Here is a 19,783-nt window from a genome sequence, read left to right as displayed (position 1 = left end):
TGGGTTTCAAACATATCATTTCACAATCTAAGTTTGCTTTTTGATAAAAATAAATTCAAATATTATTAATATAGATCTTCAAAATTAAAGTTTGTTACTCTAATGAAGAAATTCATGAAGCAACTTTTCTCAGTGAGTATTAATTTCAAAACAACAAATAAGAGAGATTAGCTTTAAAGTTCTTGTTAACTGTAATATAATCATATTACTAAGACAGCCATTCACAGTCTAGATTTTTATTTTTTAATTAACAATACATAAAATTTCAATTATGTGCATAACACAGGATCAAATATTATGATACATTACAAAACACTGAAAAGGTAGTAGAACTGACTATGGAATAATTTTCTGAAAATGATTATAATTTTATGACTTTTTTAAGAGCACCCAAAACTTCCTTGTTTCTTAAGCTGTAAATAAAGGGGTTTAGCAGAGGAATCACAACTGTGTAGAAGAGTGAATACATTTTATCCTGGGTGTTACCTGGTCCAGACCCATGGCTCACATACATAAAGAGGAGAGTGCCATAGAACAAAGAGACAGAGAGCAGGTGCGCACTGCAGGTGAAGAAGGCTTTCTTTCTGCCCTTCTTAGACTTCATGTTCAGGACAGCAAATAAGACACGGGCATAAGAGACTACAATGGTCACAGAGGTGCTGATTTGTATGGAAGAAGCACAAATAAAAATGATCAGTGTATTAAGTGATGGATCAGTGCAAGAGAGTGTATACAGTGGAAGGATTTCACAGTAGAAATGGTCAATTATGTTGGACTTACAGAAAGACAATCTAAATAATAACCCTACATTAAGTCCAGCGTTTACAAAACCAATTACATAAGACATGCTTATTAACACAGTGCAGAGTCTTTTGGACATCACCACGAGATAGAGCAAAGGGTTACATATGGCCACATAGCGGTCATAGGCCATTGCTACCAGGAGGAAAATTTCACTAGTTACACTGTAACAAAAAAAATAAAATTGAGCAAAGCATTCACCTAGAGATATCATGTCATTCCTATTTAAAAATTTCATAAGCATCTTTGGAGTCACAGAGGATGAAATAAAAGCATCAGTAAAAGCTAAATTTCTAAGGAAAAGGTACATGGGAGTGTGAAGATGGGAGTCCTTCCAGATGAGAAAGATTAAGCCAAGGTTGCCCACCATGGTGATGACATAGATGGAGAAGAACACCAGGAACAGGGGAACTTGCAGCTCTGGACGATCTGTTAGTCCTCTGAGAACAAACTCAGTCAACTGCGTACTATTTTCTTCCATCACACCCACTCAGGACTCTCACTGCAAAGAAGGAAGGGACATAAAATTTGAATAAAACTGCTGAGAATGGCATCCATCACATTCCAGTCTCATGGACCTGTGCTGCATGTGCTGCATGTGCTGCTTTTGTTCTGTGACCACAAAATAGAAAAGTGTAATATATCTGCACTTAAGAGCATACTGAAAACACAAAGTATTTTCTAACTTTGATTTCTAACTTTGATAAAGTTTTATCATGCAGTTATCTGAAAATTAAAAGAGTAGGTCTTTGAAACCGATTTTTGATTTGACTTTATGCGTATTAGTCTCAATTACTGTAAACGATGTACATACACGTGACAGATTAGTTGTATACATAATTTACAGGGAAAATTGTGTAGTACACTTTATACTGAAACATTTTAAAGACTAATTGAATGTGAAAAGTCTCTTCTTCAATTCCTTATGAAATGTTTTGTATTTTAATGAGACATACAATATAGTGTTTTACCTAATGACATTTTCACTGTAGTGTAAAATGCCCACTGAATGTACTCATTTCTCAAAAGGCTCTACCATTTTTCTTCACCCTTCTTCTAATTTAATATTCGTCCTAAAATATGCCATTTCTACTTTAATTTCATATATAACTTTCAAATATTTTATGTAAAACTGAAAGTTATCTTTGTTATTATGTGCATTATTCTGTCATCCAAAGACATTGTCAATTAACAAGATAATGATAAAAATGTTATTTTCTTTCACTTGCTATTGTGTTATCTGATACATATTCATAAAAACAATCACAGATTAAACAAGACAATGAAATATATGAGAGAGATTACCAAAGAACAGATGAGATGGAACTCCAAACATAATAAAGTATAGATATAATGGTTAGGATTTTAAATATCTGAATTCAACTTAAAAGTTAAGTTATAATTTTTGTATAGAAAAACAAATGAGTGACAATGAAACAAATTGATCATTAATGACTATAGATATAATGGAGAAGAGAGAAAAATTTCAGGCTCAATTGGTACCTACAAATGTAACAAATAAAGGAAGTTAGGATAGATGATGTAGAAAAATACAAAGGAGGAAATTCTAATCAACACCATAGTACATTTCTACCATGATAAAATATGCATATTATAGACTTATCTTGATTTATACCTTGACATCCCTTACTTCTGATTTAAAATAGGAGTTGGGAACTAGAAAGGGACAGCTTCAGTGACTAAGAATTTTATTAATATGACTAGTCAGATTCTTTTGAGAGATCTTGATCTATTAGATGGCTTGTCTACAAAGTTAAACTTTTAGATTTATCATAGTTGCCAAGTCTTTATACAATTAACTAATATCCTTATGCCCAAATATGTGATTCGAAACTACTAATTTTCTCAGAACATTTTCTTTGCTTTTAGAAATGGAAATAAGCCAAGTGGTGGTGGCACACATCTTTAATGGCAGCACTTGGGAAACAAAGGCAGACGAAACAAAGGCAGGAAACAAAACAGACAAAGGCCTGTCAGTTCATGGCCAGCCTGGTCTATAAGAGCTAATTCCAAGACAGGTTTCATAGATGCAGAAAAACCCTACCTTGAAAAAATGAAAAAAAAAAAAATAAAATAGTAAAAATAAAAATAATGTCAAATTTAATATAGAGGTTATGGAGGAAAGTATGTACACAAAATATAATTTCAGATTATTTAAATTCAAAGCCCTGAAATATTTCACTGAAAGATGTGTGATATTTTTGTTCCACTTAAATAACAAAACTTTTCATGAGGTGTGTTCTCCTAAATATTTATTGGGAATAAGAAAAAAATAATTGTATGAAGTTTTATTAATCATCAAAACACATTAGCAGAGAAACTGATGTCTGTGTAATATTTGTGTAAAAAATATCAGTATTGCATTTCTTTCAGATAGTACTGACTTGTCTTACTGCGCTTCTATTTGTTTTTATTGATTTTTGTGTTTGTATTTCTGTAGAAATATTCTTATATGGAAAGAGAGTTAAAATAATGTTTATATCTCTGATATTCTTAAAAGGTCTCAGTCATTCAAAAACCCTATGTAGTTTATTACTCTAAAATAGCCTGTGGGGTTCAATTCTGTTTTTCTTCATCCATTATTTCAGAAAATATAATTTTTATTCATTAGATCCTCTAAATGTGGAACCCTCAGAACTCAGCTCATGGCATAGTCCTCTCCAGGGCTCTTCCAAAAGCCTGGAACTACTTACATCATTAAAATTGATTGTATGAATACATTCACTGAGAAATAAAAGTATTAGTTTTGGATCCCTGTGGCTGGTACAGCAAAATGCAATTTAAAACAACCTAAATGTATTATTTTACCTCTCTGGATGTCAGGAGTCTAACATCAGCATCACTGGCTGACACTCAACACTGTAAGTCAGATGCCTCTAGTGGCTGTTTTCATTCTTTATTCTTTACTTTAAACTTTACTTCAGAGTTCTTGGCATCTTCTCCTCTGTATGTTTCTTTATTAAGACTTTTATTAATATTTTGATATTATAATTTGCTCTCAAGATTTCTCCCTTCCATTTGCTCCCTCCAAACTTGCTCATATAGCCCTCTCTACAATTTTTCAAATTCAGGGCCTCTCTTTTCAAAAATTTTTAGCCCAAGCATATGTGTATACAAATATACACATACTTTCCTAAATACAACTTATTCTGAAGATGAAAGTAACAAAATAATCTCACACTAGCTCAGAATTACATATAATAAGGGGTTACTTATTTAGGGGTAAACTCACAGATCACAGTCCTCTGCATGAACGGAAAACAGAAACCAAATCCCAAAACAAGGAGAGAGAAAGAGAGAGCAAGCACATGCATTATGTTGGCATTTAAAATATAAGACACCATGTCCAAGTTGGCTGGTTTCTTAAAGGCTACCGGCTGAAGGAGTTCCTTCAGCACAGTTCAATCTGGGTGTTACTTGTATGTACTTTTCAGGTCTCACCATTTGGGACTGGAAAACTGCTTGCTGTGCTGTCATGGGGAGGACCACCTCTCCTACTTCCAGCTTTCCTTGGTAGCCTATAGTTCTTTGTGTAGAGTGGGTCCTTGCAGACTTTCCTCTGTGCCTATTTTTTAAGAGATAGGAATAAAGACCATAAACTCAAAAGGTAGGGAGATGGAGAGAATTTAGGATGAGTTAAGAAAAGGGAAAAAACATAATCAAATTATACAAGTGAAAATTTTAGATAAAATTTGAAAAATATCTGATAAAGTCAACACAGTGGATATGGCAAACTTCCTTACTTCATATTATGGAATACTACATAAACCTAGAACCAGCTGAAGAAGCAGGTGCAAACATCCTAACAAGTCACATATGCCAGGCAGTGGTTGGTGTATGTCTTTAATCCCAGCACTCGGGATGCAGAAGCAGGTGAATCTCTATGAGTTAAAGGCCAGACTAATCTACAGAGTGAGTTCTAGTACAGTTTCCAAAGATACACAGAGAAACTCTGTCTCAAAAGCAAAATGGGAAAAAAAGAATTCACATACTTCTATAACCCTCAGTTGTGGAAAGTGTTCTTGATTCTGGAAGACACATCCTTTCAGAAAGGATGTTTTATATAATAAAATATTCAACAGTTCAATTTTATAACACTATCTGAATTTGTATCCAAAGTTTCAGACTCTTCCAGCCTTATTTCCATCAGAACTAGTATTTTGCACAAATGAGTTCAGGAGCCTTGTTTTGAGGGCTTATAAAGTGTGATGGGTTTCTAAGGTGTATTCCCCCAATATGCTTCTTTGTTGTTATTAATGAGAATCATAGCATAGAGGTTAACCATATGAACGCTTACAAATTTACATAACTGATCTCAAATCTTCAGACCATTAGCACATAGTTGTGAGAGCATAGAAATTTAGCAAATGTATACAAAATATTTCAATTAGATTTTGAAAAAGGCTTTATGTCTCATTTGTCAAATAAGTACCCTAATAGATATTTTCTTTTTTTTTTTTTTTTTTTTTTTTTTTTTTTTTTTATAGTAAATTTTATTAAATTATAAAAGTTTCCAATTCCGCCCCCCCCTCCCAACACCCTCCCACTCCCCCCACTCCCCCCCTCCTTCCCCTCCGTCCCCCAGGGCAGTCAGGGTTTCCTGCCCTGTGGGAAGCTCCAGCTCCCTCCCCCTCCCTCCAGGTCCAGGAAGGCTAGCATCCAAACAGACTGGATCCCCAAAATCCAGCATATGCAGAGGAAACAGGTCCCAGTGTCATAGTCAATGGCTTTTCAGAAAGACCCCGGGCCAGCCACAGTCAGAGAATCCGGCCAAATTCCGAGAATCTGTCTAGATCACGTCCTCGTTCAGTCCCAGTCCGGCTGGCCCTGGTAAACTCTCATCAGATCCGTTCCCTTGTATCAGTGGGTGATAGCATCCCTCGCAGTACTGATTTCGTTTTTCATGTTCCTCCTCCTTCCGCTCCCCCTCCGGACCTCGGGGGGCTCAATCCGGTCATCCAATGTGGGCCTCCGATTGCATAGCCGTCCTTCGCCAGAGGAAGGATCTCTCTGGGAAGAACTGCTCCTAGATATTTTCATATAAATTTACATATATGTTTTTATATTCTCATATAGACTATGAGAAACTGTTGTTATAGAAATGACCAAATGTTTAAAATTACAGTAAAATAAAATATTTTTTGCACATTATTATGGAAATGTGCATAGGCATAGATAGCTCAAGACATATCTTCATGAAGACACTTAACCTGCAGGAACAAGGGTTTCACTGGCAAAGGTCCTTCTCACATCAGTTTTCTCTACGAATAGCAGTTTGGAGGGAATGGCATTTATTTCTTGCAATCTTAAACTCATGTTTCAGTATAAAAACTCTGTCAATGCTATCAAGAATTTCCCAAAAGATAAAGCGAATTTGTTGGGCATTGTTCACTAATGAGCAAATTAAAATTAACAGATGATTGTAACTGATGTTATTTAAGCTTTGATTGTTTTAACTACTAAGATGCCAATTAAAGAAAAATAAAAGGTTTACTCCATGGAGAGTCCAGATGAGGTAACTGATTTTCTACAAAAACTTGAATCTGAACAACAAACATAATAGACATCATAAAAACGTATATATAACAACATATATATTACATGTGAATATGTATATTAATTTTCTTTAGGGCAATTATCAAATTTTCCCACAGTATTTGCTACTTTATACCAATGTTCTGAGAATTCAATATCTAACAATAGTTTAGTGGATTATTTCACACCTTCTGCTATTGAGAATAATTTTTATTTGACCATATGATATACATATGTAATCATGTCTTAGATAAGAAACTAATAAATTTAATGACACTCTCAAATAGTATATTTGAAAAATATTAAAGAAAATAAAAATGTGTAAAATGACAAAAAATTGCTTCAATTCTCCTGATCACTGGTGAATATAGGTACTATTTTCATGCACGCAGCTCTCACCTTCTACCCATTCATGTTTTTCCATATTTTATTATCATAGACAGAGATTGCCCATTCGTTTTCCAGCTACCCAGACTCAAATTAATTGCTCCAAAACTATATTATTTGCAATACTGTTTGGCCAATAGCTTATGCATATTTTGAGCTAGCTCTTATATCTTAAATTAAACTATTTCTATTAATCTGTGTCTTGCCAAATAGTTGTGGTTTACCAGCAAGGATTCAGCAGTCTGGTGTCTGTCTTTTGTGGCGGCTATATGGCTTCTCACTGACTCTGCCTTCTTTCTTCTCTACCTCTGCTTGGAATTACTGACTTCCTCTATTCTTTCCTGTGATAGACCCAAAGCATTTTATTAATCATAGTAAAATATATTCACAACATACAGAGGGAAATTCCACATCACATTATTATTACTACTAATAATAAAATGATGATAATATACTGTTAAAAACAAGATGAAATACTACACAAAAAATATAAAAGTCAAAATGGAAAAAGAGGAAGTACTGGAGAGGTTTGGTTCTCAGCACTCACAAAGTGGTTCAAAAGCACTTGTAACTCCCTTTCTAGGGGATCTAAAATTCTCTTTTGATGTCCAATGGTTCCTACATGTATGCAATGCACTTACACATACATACATCCTGGCCATCTCACATCACATAAAATAATATTTTAATCTAAGAATAAGTAAAAGAAAAAAGCCTGAAGAAAACACAATACTTTATAGGCTATTTTTTTAAATGTAATTTATGAAAGGAGTTTGAATGTAGATAGCCTTCATGGAAGAAGGCTACAGACATAAGTTATTACACAAATGTTTTGTGTTGCACATGGGCTACTTCTTTATTCATTATTTGTCAAAGACTTTCAAAGACTCTGTTCTTCATTGCCCAAGTCAGTTAGACAGTAAACTCTTTGATCACAGAAAACAGATAAATCATTCCTGACCTAACAGGAAAACTTCTTCCCTGCTGGCAAACTTTCTTCATGCTTTAATGTTTTATAGAAGATTCTCAGAGAGAAGGCTATTAATTATCTTAACCAGCTGTGAAAAATTTAAACTGATACCTACTTTCTAGGCAAAATCCGCCCATAGATGCTACAGTGGCATGGCTATGTGAGGATAACTTATTTCTCGTTAGATTTTAGACCTACACCATGAAAGAACTCATAGCTGACACTTTACATTTGATAAGAGTATATGGTAGGGAGGGCATAGGCCATCTGGGGGAAAATAAAAGTGATTGTATTTGGAAAACAAATCTGATGTTAAACTTCCCTGAAAACTGTCCTGTTTATACTTGTATATCTACGTGTTCTTATCATCTTTGATCAGAAAAGCTTCAGCTTGCAGTTGGCGATACTTAATACAGATATGTATACAAGTCAATTCAGTGAGAAAAAAATGACTGTTAAGTTCTCAGCCTTGCATGAAATATCTAAATTATCCCTTCCAGGCTTGTGGAAAATTGCAGAATGAGAGGCCAAAAGAATATAAGAGCTGAAGATAGGAAGGAGTGATATAAATTGTCATCTCCTGGACATGACATGGCAGATGCAAGCATGAATACATCTATGGATATCCACACAAACCTACATGGCACATGGCCCATCAGTAATTCCACCATAAATGGAAAAATGTAATATATAACCACACTCTCAGAGGAATTACTGTCATTTAAAGGTTACAGGGGGAATATAATTATATTCTCCAGTATTGCAGTCACTCATATTTTGTTATCGCTCAAATAACCTCTGACTTGTTCTTATCTAGGTATCCCTAATTAAATGAAGCACCCTCTCCATCACAAAAACGTCATGAAAGTAGTGCATCATCTTGGAAAGAATAGGGTATTTGGTGAGAGATGAAGAAATTTGGGAAGGATAATGAGACATGTTTTGAACAAAGGACATTATTATTTAATTTGTGAAATTACAATTGAAAAAATATACTTTAAGAAAATAAACGCTGATGTGACATTAAAAGGCACAATTCTTATCATTTGGAGGAACTATGAAAACTAGGAAAGCTATTACACAGGTTTCTCAAATAGCTAAAAAAGAAAGATCATGAGACCCAGCTATACCATCCCCATACAAGTCAAATAACTCCACACACTCTGATACAGATACCATTACATGCATGATCATTGCTGCTCTACACACAATAGCAGGAAAGACAATCAACCAAAACAGTCAGAAAAATATGGAAAATTAACATATGATATATATTCATAATTCAAATAAATTCAATTGTAAGAAACATGAATTATGAAAATTGAAAACAATTAGTAGAGCTAAAAATATTACAGTAAGTAATGTAACTCAGACACAAAGACAAACTTTATATAATATTCCTCATTAATGAATTAGTTTTGAAATTTTTATTTGTGTAATTAAACTTGAAAGAGTATCTCCACAGATGTCATTACTTTTTTCTGCTGTGTAGTACTCCGTAATGTAAATGTACCACATTTTCCTTATCCATTCTTCAGTCAAGGGGCATTTAGGTTGTTTCCAGGTTCTGGTTATTACAAACAATGTTGCTATGAACATAGTTGAGCACATGTCCTTGTGGCACAATTGAGCATCCTTTGGATATATACCCAAAAGTGGTATTACTGGGTTTGAAGAAGGTTGTTTCCTAATTTCCTGAGAAATCACCAAAATGACATCCAAAGGAGCTGTACCAGCTTCTATTCCCACAAGCAGTGTAGGAGTATTTCCTTTACCCCACAACCTCTCCAATAAGTTGTCATCAGTATTTTTACTTTGGCCATTCTGCCAGGTGTGAGATGGAATCTCAGAGTTGTTTTGATATGCATTTCTCTAATAACAACATCTTGAATTTTGCAGGCAAATGGTTGGAGCTAGAAAACATCTCTTTGAGTGAGGTAACCCAGACCCAGAAAGACAGTTATCACATGAACTCACTCATTAGTGTTTTTTAAGCACAAAGCAAAGAAAACCAGCCTACAAATCACAATTCCAGAGAACCCTAAGAAAGACATACAGTGATCTAATCTACATGGGAAGTAGAAAAAGACAAAATCTCCTAAGTAATTTGGAAGCCTGGGGACTTCAGGAGAGAGTTGAAGGGGAAGGGAGAAGTAGGAAAGGGAACAGAGAAAAATGTAGAAGTCAATAAAAATCAATTTTAAAAGAATACAAAAGAAAGAGTATCCAAAGAGAGAGGAAGAGGGGAAAAAAGTGGGTGATGGGGTGAATGCAATATATATATACTAGAAAGATGATAGATAGATAGATAGATAGATAGATAGATAGATAGATAGATAGATAGATAGATAGATAGATAGAGATAGATGATAGATAGATGATAGATAGATAGATAGATAGATAGATAGATAGATAGATAGATAGATAGATAGATAGATAGATAGGTTATAGATAGATATGTCAAAAAAACTAAAGTTAAGAAGACATAGAAACTTGAAATATAAGGCCAGTAGTGTTTAACAAAAAACAAAGTCAACAACTACCAAATGAAGAAAAGTGAGAAATATCCTGATATCTGATGCTTAGTGTTTAGAGTGGAATTCTCAGGATTACTGCTGGTATTGTTTTTATTAAGTACAGTGTGATGTGTGTACTATACAGTTATTGTAAAAATAAAAACTCCCTATTATATACAGATTCTTTAATGACAATTCAGGAAATAAGACAGAAGCAATAAAAATTTGAACTATCAGGTTTTAGAAGAGTCAACAGGGAAAACTACTATTTTGAGTCATAGCTAACAGGATTAACAATATAGGTGGTTATTATCAAAAAAGTTTGAATCAAGGTACTCTAATTTGTGCTGGTCAATTCTGATGCCAGAATACATAGGTGTTTTAAGAAAAGTATTATTGTCAGGTTCAGGATAACTCTCTGTGAGTTATCTGTGGAGATCCCAGATGATCCCAAAGCAATAGAAGTTGTTGCATTTTCTCCTGGGCCCTATCAGAACTACATGGTAATACGGAAAGAACTGTACACTTGACCCAAGTCAACAGACTGGAACCAAGCTAGAAGCTCTCTGTCTGCTGAGTAGCCCTAGCCTTCAGAGTACCAGAAGGTGCTGTTGAGGCTACATGGGAAGAACAGTCCTTAATGGCACTAATACCTGTCAGGCAGTTTGTGCCCACTGTTCCAGTCTGACATGACTGGTCAGGGCTAATCAACATCTTTCTGATTGGATCTTACATGGACTCCAAGGAAGAAATGTATACTTGGTACAGTAAACATGACCAAAACACCTCACTATAAAGGTCACCAGTTCTGTGGGTAGGATTTACTGCTTATTATTGTTCTAAATGGACACGTGGTCAAACTACTTTCTAAATAAGCATATTATTAGTCATAGACGAAGGCAACATTGAGCACTGATAAGAGAAACTTCTTATTTCGAAGGACGATTAATGCATAGGCTCAAAACAGAGCTTTTGAATGTGAGATGATGTCGGTGACAGAAAAGAAAATGCACAGAGAAGACAGAGAAATAGAATTGCTATAAATACTGTACTCATATATGAAATTTTCAAAAAAATGTAGCTTCTTAAAAACCTGTCCAAAGTGCTAAAAAAAAAAGCATCTCTACCTAGAGTCCTCAATCCTGAATGGGACAACTATAACACCTGCTGAAAGCAACATGATGGAAGAATGAGCAGAAAAAATGTACAAGCCAAAGAAAGATTTTAAAGAAGGGATTCTGTGAAAAACTAATCACTGCATTAAGCATAATCATTGCAATTATTAAAAGATAATTCATAATTATGAACAGACTTCTTTGGAGAATGCTTGAATAAACAAAGGCATGAGAGTAGGAAGGGGTAATACTTGACAGTAAGAAGAGAATCAGCAGGTGTGGGGGGAGGATGAGTCACCACACTGGGAGATACTTATGATCATTCATATATGAAATTAATAATAATCAATAAATAAAAAATAAAAGTTGAATATACATGAGACATTCTTCAAAAATATGATAATTCACGTATCAGCAAAAGAATTAATTAATCTTATGAAGACAATAATTTACAGATAACTCATGTTCTCCTTTGAGTGGGAATTCAAAAACAATTTATGCTCTCTTTCCTTAAGGACTTCACTATTTTTATAATAATATTAATACATGCATATTAGCCAACATTTCATTGCTTTACTAAACAATATATAAAAATATCCATATTATGTACAAAGAATAGGGCCAGATATGATAAAATTAAAAAGAGAAAATTTGGTGATAGAAAACACCTTGAAGTTTTCAGAAGAGGTCATCATTTTGTGAGCTTTCTCAAGGCACCCAAAACTTCTTTGTTTCTTAGGCTGTAAATAAAGGGGTTCAGCAGAGGAATGAAAATAGTATAGAACAATGAATATATTTTACCCTGGTAACTGTCTGTGTCAAATCCAGAGAGCACGTATATGACAAAGAGGGTGCCATAGAACAGAGAGACAGACACCAGATGGGCACTGCAGGTGGAAAAGGCTTTGCTTCTGCCCTTCTCAGACTTTGTTTTCAGGATGGCAAAAAGCACACGGATATAAGAAACTATGATGCTCATAAAAGTACTCAATTGTATAGAAAAAGCGAAAATGAAAGCAACCAATGCATTAATAGATGGGTCAGTGCAAGAAATTGTATAGAGTAGCAAGATCTCACAGTAGAAATGGTCTATTTTATTGGAACTACAAAAAGTTAATCTGAATAGCAATCCTACATGAAGTAAAGCATGTAGAAGTCCAATTAAATATGACACACATATGAACTGAACACAGAGTCTTTTGGACATTGCAACTACATAGTGCAGAGGGTTGCATATGGCTACATAGCGGTCATAGGCCATTGCTACCAGGAGGCAAGATTCTGCAGTCGCACTTGAACAAAAAAAATAAAATTGGGAAAAACACTCACCCAGGGATATCATGTCATTCTTATTTAAAAATTTCATAAGCATCTTTGGAGTCACAGAGGATGAAGTACAGGCATCAGCAAAAGCTAAATTTCCAAGGAAAAGGTACATGGGAGTGTGAAGATGTGGGTTCGTCCAGATGAGAAAGATTAAGCCAAGGTTGCCCACCATGGTGATGACATAGATGGAGAAGAACACCAGGAACAGGGGGACTTGTAGCTCTTGACGATCTGTTATTCCTCTGAGAACAAACTCAGTCAGCAGGGTCCAGTTTCCTTCCATCACATCCACTCAGGCTGCTCACTGCAAGGAGGGAATTATTTTTCATGTAAGACTCAGTAAGAGTAGGATCACATTGAGACCACATTCGTGTGTTTTAAGTGCTCTATATTTAAAAACGTAACATGCTTCTGTTTTTTAACCATGCCAGAAACAGAAAATATATTCTGAACAATTTTAATATATAGACTTTCTGCACCCAATCATCAGGATAAATAATGAGACTGTAGACACTAATTTATCTGATCTCATGCATACCTGAATCAATTATAAATTGTGTGTGTGTGTGGGGGGGAGAAACAGAGAAAGAGATGTGTACAGAATTTATAAAGAAAAAATGCATAACACATTTTATACTAAAATGTCTTCTTGTTTGCTTTCATTTATTGAGACAGGGTTTATCTGTGTAGCTCAGGCTGTCCTGGTGCGATTATGAAGACTACATTGGCCTCAGTCTCAGATCCACCTGCCTCATTCTCCAGATTTAAAACACATATCACCATGTAAGGCTTGTAATAAAATATCTTAAAGAGACACTAGCTCAATTTGAAAAGTCTTTCAATTTCTTATAAAAATTTTTGCATTTTTATTATTAATACATAATTATTATGCAAAGTTGCAGTTTATATAATGTCATTTTCATTGTTATATAATGTACTTTGAAAATACACCCTAGAACATTTTCCATTTTTCTCCCCACTTACTAAACTTCTTTCTTCTACAGATAATATTTTTTTCTACTGTCAATTTTTACAAGCATATACCTTTCAAAAGTTTCATATGGTAAAGATATTTATCTTTCATCTTAACATATTAACATATTAATACTCAAGTGATAAGATAGCAATTTAATTTATAGCCTTATTTCTGCTTCTTTTTCTTTTCTTCTTTTTCTTTCTTTTTTTTTGTCCCTTAAACCATCATAGCTTTCTAGAAGACATTTTTATCTCCTCTCAACAAAATTGTGGGATAAAAACAGTAAGTTTCTTTCAATTTCATAAGTGAGATTTTCAAAGTGAAAGCAGACTATAACATTACAAAAGAAACAGCTGCATTCAATTTAAGTGCTAAAGTTTGTGATGTTTACAGTGAGATGAAAGGATATAGAGAAGGTGGGGAAATGGTTTAGTGTTTATGAGCACTTGCCACTGTTCTAAAGGATCCTGGGTCAGTTCCCAGTACCTTCATGGTTACTCACAACCATATGTAAGTACAGTTCCAAAGGACCACTCTCCTCAGGCTTCTGAGGGCAGGGAACACACAGGGGGTGCACAGATATCCAGAAGGCAAAAACCCAAAGACATCAAAAACAAGAAATTAATTCCTTCCTTCCTTAAGCTGCTAATCAGGCATTTGAACACAGACACTAGAAAGGTCACTAAGGTGGTATGCTGCGCTGCACATGATCAAGAGCCCATGTTCAGACTACTGCAGGAATTTCCTCCCAGGGAACGCATTATGTGAAAGACATAAAACAATAAATTAAATTTATCATAAGATCAAAATTCAAAAATATTCAGTAATAATGAATATATATTCATGTGTTCAGTTTCCAGGTAATGAAGTTAGATCCAGAAAAAACCAAGGAGAAGGGAACTGAAGACACAACCACCACATCATATTTCTGTAACGACAAAATATGCAGAATCCTGTATATAATGTGTTTGTGTAAACACAACACTGCATTGGTAGACTAAAGCAGGAACAGGTCAACTGTAAACAGCAGGTATGAGTGTTTAAATAATAGACAGTCATGGGTTATTATCAAGCCAGACAAATAAGTTTATAGCAACACTTTTTTCATTTCTGTCATTTTCTTATGAATTTAGGTAAAGACCATCCAATCTGTGTTCTACCAAAAGTATTTTTCCAAGAATTATTGTTACAAACCAAAAGAAAAATGAAGAACTATTGGAATATAAAGTTTAAAAATTATGTCAATTAGGAATAATTTTAAAGAAGTAAAAATATGGAGAAATTGATTGTTACATAGCAAGTTATATCAAGACAATGTTTCATTTAAATAGTGGCACTACCCTGGTAAGTATTTCTATTACTGTGAATAGGGAAAGAAATTCTGTTAATAATTGTATTATCCCAGTGAAGACATTAATGAAAGCTGATATATTTGAAGTAAATTCAAACATCTGATCTTCAATAAATGCAATTTTTAGATGTCACAAGCCTCTGAGTGCTTTAACATGGATTCTAGGAATTTTTAAATGAAAATCATTTAAAAATTAATTAAATTACTTGACAGATTGGTTTTATTACTTTATCTTAATTAAGGTATTAGAAGCCAAATTTTCAGAACCCAATTCAACTTTCAACATACAATTATTCATATACAAGTTATAAAGTTTGGTTTGAAATTTTACCACAGTGTATTAGGTTTTCTACAATGCAGTTCCTGTCAGTAACCAATAAAACTCAACTACCCAGTGTTATTAATAAGAAACATAGCGTAGAGGTTAACTGCAAAGAATTTACAAACCCTTATGATGGGAGATCAAATCTTGGTCCACATACAGCTACCTGTGAGTTCATAGGGATTTAGCTCTCTCAGTAGAAATTGCATTGTGCTCTATTCATAAAATAAATCCCCTAAAAAGTTATTTCCAAATATATTGTCAAACCCACTTGGGAAAGCCTTTATATTGGATATGGGCATTATTTAATTTTTTAAAAGAAGAAAGTAAAATAAAATATTATATATCACCCACGTATATAAGAAAAAAGTCCTCAAAAAAAATACTAAAAGTGAAGGAAAAGGTATCAAGAATTGTTCTTTCTGTATCAATTTTCCTTAAAAAGCACAGTTTGAAGGGCCTATTTATTTCCTTCCATATTCAATTCTGCATATGAGAAGAACACTGAAACTCCCAAAATGATGGTAAAAACTCCCTGTAGGATAAATCCACTCTGCTGGGCATTGTTCATAATCAACAAATAAAAACTAATAACAGTATTCTAACTGTCTTTGTTGGTCTAGTACTTTCAAAAACTAAAGTTATAGGTCAATTATAAATAAAATAAAATGTTTACTTCATTAATATTCTTTCAATGATATAACAGATTTGTTATTTCAGTTTACTTCTAAGCAACAACCGTGCTATAATTCTGAATACATACGCATTATGTATGAATATGTATATTATTATTTCTTCACCAAAAGTTCACATAGTATTTGCTACATTTTGTCAATGTTATGATAATTCGGCTTCTAGAAATTAGACAGTAGTTTTTTTTATACCCTTCTTACACAGAGAAAAATTGTTATTAAATAGTGACATTGACAATGTGCAATCATTTCTGGCATATGAAACCAAAAATTTAATGTGGTTCACTCTAATTAGATTTCTGAAAAAAAGATTTAAGGCAATAAGATGATGTAAAAACACAAAGAAAAGAAATTGCTCCAATTACACTGATCACTGGTGAAAACAAATAACACATTCATATATGCATTTCTGTCTTCTAAATATCCATGTGTTAATATTCCACATGCACTACTAGTGTTTGCTGCTAGAAAACTAACTTACTGTACACATACTTTTACATTCATTTTAAATAATAATGTCAAGTACTTATATTCTCATATTCCAATAGTGTGAAAACATAAAGTTTTTCTTAGTCACATTATTTTCATTAATATTTATTATTTTAGCCTTCTAGAATTGAAAGATGATGGTTGAATATGTTTACATTGTTCAGGATTTTGTTTGTAAATCTGCAATGAGCAGATTTATAATGCATTTTTGGAAATATAACATTCTAAACTTTAGACTAGCTAGAAGTAAGTGTGTGTGTGTGTGTGTGTGTGTGTGTGTGTGTGTGTGTGTGGTATGTTTGATTTGTTGGATATTTCTACATCCCCATTTTATAATATAATCATATATCCATTTCATGTACTTTCTCATTTTAATCACATTTCATGATATTCTTGCTTTTGTTCTTAATGTCTTTTATATCTAACCTCTATCAAATATTTATTTTGCATATTTTCACTCATCATATAGGTTACACCATCATTCATTTATTTTATGTCATTAGAAATTTTCTGGTCTAATTTAAGTTTTCTTACTTATACTTGTGGAGTGAATGTTCAATAACTGATTGTCCAGAATAACACATGAGAACTATAGCTTCTATGTTATACCTATATGTAACCGTTAGCTTATTTTGAGTTTGCTTTATATGAAATGAGAATATCAGTTCACTTTAATTTTTCTGATTATAAATAAGCAATTTTGAGCACACCATATTTTTTTTTCTTTGTGTCTTTCATGTCATGTATCTCCATCCCATTCATTTCTGCTGCAGGAACTACTTTTGCTCCTTCAACCAATAGCCTTTGAGATACCAGCCCACTGGGGTGTGGTATCTTTCACTTTAAAAATAAGCGGCGGCAGCCCTCTCACTCTCTATCTTGTTTCGGATTCTGCTTCTGGCTATCAGATGCTTTTCCTGATCCTGCAGGAGGCTGTTGTCTAGGACGGTGATCTGTAAGTTTTTCCTTTTAAATAAATAACCCTTTTGTTCATCTTAATTCTGAGTTTGTGTGGGATTGTTTTGTTTTGTGACTTACTCCATCAGTTTGGTGCCCAACATGGGGCAAACCTTGCCCGGCTACTAGCTGCCAGGGCAGCTTGGCTCAAACTCCCACTCCACCCCTCCACCCCCACCAGCCATGGCCTTTGCATGGAACCAGTAGTAACCTCCACACCTCCCGGATCCTGAGCAGGTTTTTAAATCCCTCCTTGGATCATGAGTCACAGAGCTACAGCGCAAGCACAAGGAGTTGCTAAAGCTATGCTGTTTGAAATCACCCGCCACCATCAATGCCTGCCTCCGCCTGCGCATTTCTTCAACCACCTGCTTTAGGCAGTCCAGAGGGTTACACCAGCTCCACAAACTTAAGTTGCTCGGTGAGCCCCGGGTCTGGGGCACTTCCTCCCTGGCGGAGGGTTTTACGGGCTGTGGTACCAGCGCATAAAGGCGCTGCCTCCAGATGACTCGGGGACCGCAGCAAGGGGCCTTCTTAGCAGCAGCACAGTGGCTGCTCAACCCTCTGCATCAGATTGATCAGAGTAACAGGGCTGGCATACCCGGGCTGGCTGCCTTGTTTTTTGGCCACTAAAAGCTCTCTTAGTCTGTGCTCTGTGCCTGGCCTCTGGATTTTCTCTCTGTGTACATCTAACTTTTCAAGTGACTCAATTTTCCCCAGTTTTTAAACAAATAACAGAACAGATTTTAAAACAGGATTTGTCATGAAACCTGTGGTTCCAGTCGCAATTCTGAAATAGTGCCTTCTGCTGGTTAACAGGTAAAATGGCAGATTTCATTTTTAATGGGACTCTGACTGCGGTTTTAGCTGCCACTTTAAAAGAGGCTTATATGCCTATGGAGATACCTCAATTTTGTAGCATGAGGGGGCTGGCTTGTTGGGGTTTCCGTCCCACCCGGTACCCCACAGCCGGCAAATCCCAAAGAGAAATTACACACAGGACTCCATAAGGTTATAAACTGATTGGCCCATTAGGTCAGGCTTCTTGTTAACTCTTATAACATATATTACCCCATTATCCTTATCTATGTTAGCCACATGGGCTCAGTACCTTTCTCAGTGTGACAGCTCACATGTTGCCTCTTTGGTGGTCTGCGCAGGAGTGGCGGAGGAACCTCCCTGCTTCCCAAAATTCTCCTGTTCTCATTGTATCACCTCTACTTGCTGTCTGGTTTTCCCGCCTATACTGCCTGCCTGGCCAATCAGCGTTTTATTAAACTATGATTGACAGAATACAGACAATTCTCCCGCATCACAATTTCCTGGTTACTAGGTTTCAGTTTTCTTCATATTATATTGATATGAAGTATATGACATTAATTGATAGGATTAATACCATAATAAAATCACTAAAAACCTTTACAGGTCAGGAGATTCAGGCCTTACATGAGACAATGATTAAGTGATTTAAAATGATAAAAAAAAATTATAGGAGGTGAACCAGGCGAGAAGATACAAGAGCAGGATACTATGCCACCACTAGCTATCAGAACTGGCCTACCTCATATTTTACCGACATACCCTGTGCTTTATTCTTTCAAAGCATCAACTTCTAAAGGTTTAAAAGGAGTCAAAGAAGCTAGATGGATGCCAGTAGGAATAAATGACCTAAAAAAATTAAGCAGGCCATCGTTAATTATGACTTGCACTCTACATTTTTTAAGGAAATGATAAGAACTTGGGCTTCTAATGTCCGGGCCATCTCTCACAATTTTTCCCAGTTGGCTTCTGCTGTGCTGGAAGATGGACCTTCTTTGATGTTTGGAGTTTATTTCAAAGAAAAATTCAAACATATGGAACAGCAAGAAAGAACAAAAGGTATAGAGGTTTCACAGGATCAAATTCTTGGCATAGGAGAATACACTGATCCACAGGTTCAAGCTCTTTATGATGACGAAGTTTTAACCCTATGTCATAAGGCAGCCCTGAATGCCTGGGAGAGGATACCAGAGTCAGGGAGGAAGGTAGAGTCATATACCAGGGTTAGACAGGGTCACAGAGAACCCTATACTGACTTCTTGCAAAGATTAATTAAGGCTCTAAATACAGGAGTAACAGACCCAAAAGCTAGACAAATACTTCTGAAATTGCTGGCTTTTAAAAGTGTGAACTTAGACTGCAAAAAGATAATTGGGCCTTTAAGGTCTAGGTCAACACCTATGGATGAATGGATCCAGCATACCATAAAGTTTCAGAACTTTACTTACGATGATGAATCTTGGGTAGCAGAAGTGATTTCCAAAGCAATGAGGGGACATCAACCTG

The 19,783-nt window shown here is 35.0% G+C and overlaps 2 protein-coding genes across 2 annotated transcripts; both read right to left on the bottom strand.

Annotated features, from left to right (window-relative positions):
* Positions 1 to 332: 332 nt before the first annotated feature.
* LOC125392846 (olfactory receptor 5AC1-like) lies at positions 333 to 1,285 on the bottom strand. Its single transcript, XM_048422815.3, has one exon. It carries the CDS (start codon positions 1,280 to 1,282, stop codon positions 362 to 364), a length of 921 nt encoding a protein of 306 aa, XP_048278772.3. The 5' UTR covers positions 1,283 to 1,285; the 3' UTR covers positions 333 to 361.
* A 10,751-nt stretch (positions 1,286 to 12,036) lies between these two features.
* LOC125392918 (olfactory receptor 5AC1-like) lies at positions 12,037 to 12,957 on the bottom strand. The gene has a single exon (XM_048422896.3). It carries the CDS (start codon positions 12,952 to 12,954, stop codon positions 12,037 to 12,039), a length of 918 nt encoding a protein of 305 aa, XP_048278853.3. The 5' UTR covers positions 12,955 to 12,957.
* Between the last annotated feature and the right edge of the window lie 6,826 nt (positions 12,958 to 19,783).

This window comes from Myodes glareolus, chromosome 2, assembly GCF_982192425.1.
Source record: "Myodes glareolus chromosome 2, mMyoGla1.1, whole genome shotgun sequence".
NCBI classification, from domain to species: domain Eukaryota; kingdom Metazoa; phylum Chordata; class Mammalia; order Rodentia; family Cricetidae; genus Myodes; species Myodes glareolus.
The sequence above is the reverse complement of the archived record's forward strand: the minus strand, read 5'-3'. Positions and strand labels throughout refer to the sequence as shown.